The 1,623-nt window shown below is 55.6% G+C and overlaps 1 protein-coding gene across 1 annotated transcript in view; it reads right to left on the reverse strand.

Annotated features, from left to right (window-relative positions):
- Positions 1-1,319, reverse strand: part of LOC119274611 (putative magnesium transporter MRS2-G) — a 2,812-nt gene extending 1,493 nt beyond the window's left edge. Inside the window, exons 1-2 of the mRNA XM_037555324.1 lie at positions 830-1,319; positions 272-717 (exon numbers count right to left, since the gene is read on the reverse strand). Coding sequence (XP_037411221.1) covers positions 272-717; positions 830-1,211 — 828 coding nt within the window. The 5' untranslated portion in view covers positions 1,212-1,319. The remainder of the gene's footprint in view (positions 1-271; positions 718-829) is intronic.
- Between the last annotated feature and the right edge of the window lie 304 nt (positions 1,320-1,623).

The raw sequence follows: 1,623 nt of genomic DNA on the forward strand, positions 1-1,623 counted from the left end.
ACAATTCAATCAGAATTAGAATTTAAAATTATCATCTTTTATAGTAATCTAAAGCAGATAAATTGTAGCAATTGGTTCTTTGAAAACTTGCACCAAGATAGTTTTATAATAGTTATTCATCCACGTGAAGAGGGCTATGTAAGAACTACTCTTGATGCTCCATTATGAGCGAATAAAATCCACTCTTTGTCGAAAAATGTAAGACCGTACATCAATTGGTGACTCGACTAAATGATAAAGGTGGAAGGCAGCAGAGTTTCTCTAATGATACCTTCTGAACGCGGGCAAGCAAACGGGTAAGGTCACTCTTGAGGCTCCGCACACGCTCCAAGTTCTTAGTGCTGACATTCTTGGTGAGCTCATCAAGCACGGGAATAGCACGCCTCTCAAGATCAGCCACGCTGGAGTCCAACGTGGAGCACACGGCCTCAAGCCCGACCTCCAGCACCTGGAACTCGAATGGCAACTCATGCTCTGCCCCGGTGGCCTCATTAAGACAGGGCACCTGATCCCCGGGCGAACCATCCTGCTTGACCCCATTGCCATCACCGCCGTGTTCACCATTCCCACCCACCAGGCTCCTCAGAGGGAGATGCTGCCTCAATTGGTCGACGAAAGGGAGCACCTCCTGCATCAGAGGGTCCAATAGGAGGACCTCCTCCGCAGTAACAATCGCCCTGATGAATTCTAGGTTGATGACCATCGCCTTCTCTCTAGCTGCACAATCAAACATCGTATATGAGTATGTAACGCTAGGGTCTGCTTGGTTTTTGCAAGAGCAAAATCCGCGTCCCTGATGGCGGTCGGTATCGATTTGGCGAGCGCTCACCGAGGATGCTTGAGGAGTGGGAGAAGACGGGGCCGAGGATGCGGAGGTCGCGCGGGGGCACGCCCGCGCGGCGGATGATGGAGGCCTTGTCGAGCTCCAGGATCTCAGAGGAGCCCCACCGGTCCAGCCGCATCCACAAGCGGGAGCCGGCCTTCTTCTTGCCGACCTTGGCGGCCAGGGCGGCACCACCCCCGGGAGAGGGGGCAGGCGGAGACGTGGTGGTCTGCGGCGCGGGGGGCGGAGTGGTCGGGGAGGGGGGAGGCGGCGAGCTGGGCTTGGGCAGGGAAGGGAGGCGGCGCGCGGAGCGGGTGCGCTTGGTGGAGGGCGAGGTGGAGGCGGCGGAGAAGAAGGGCAGCTTCCTGCCTCCGGATCGCCTCCCCATGGCGGCGGCGGCGGTGGGGGGCGGCGGCTTTGATCGAGGTCGTTGGGGGGCGTGGTGCGGCACGGGAAGAGAGGGGCTGGCAGTTTGGGACGCGTGGTTCGCGTCCAATCAATCTCTGCTGCAGCTCCGGAGTGGGCTGGGCTGGAACCAGGAAGTGTGCGTGGGGAGTCGCGTCCGGCGCCAACCGTTAGTTTACCCGCCACGGAGCTGAGACGGGAGGCTCCCTGGTTCAGCCATTGATTGTTGCGTCGTGATTCGTGCCTGATATAATCTTAAAATTATTGTGTCATTCTTTTTTTTCCGGGTTTAATAGGAGTTTTATTCCATAGTAAGAGCATCTCCAATAGGAAAATTATCACTCCTAAAAGGGGGCATCTTTTGTCAAAGGTTTGTGATCTTATTGACATAATCA

Source organism: Triticum dicoccoides, chromosome 1A, assembly GCF_002162155.2.
Source record: "Triticum dicoccoides isolate Atlit2015 ecotype Zavitan chromosome 1A, WEW_v2.0, whole genome shotgun sequence".
NCBI classification, from domain to species: Eukaryota; Viridiplantae; Streptophyta; class Magnoliopsida; order Poales; family Poaceae; genus Triticum; species Triticum dicoccoides.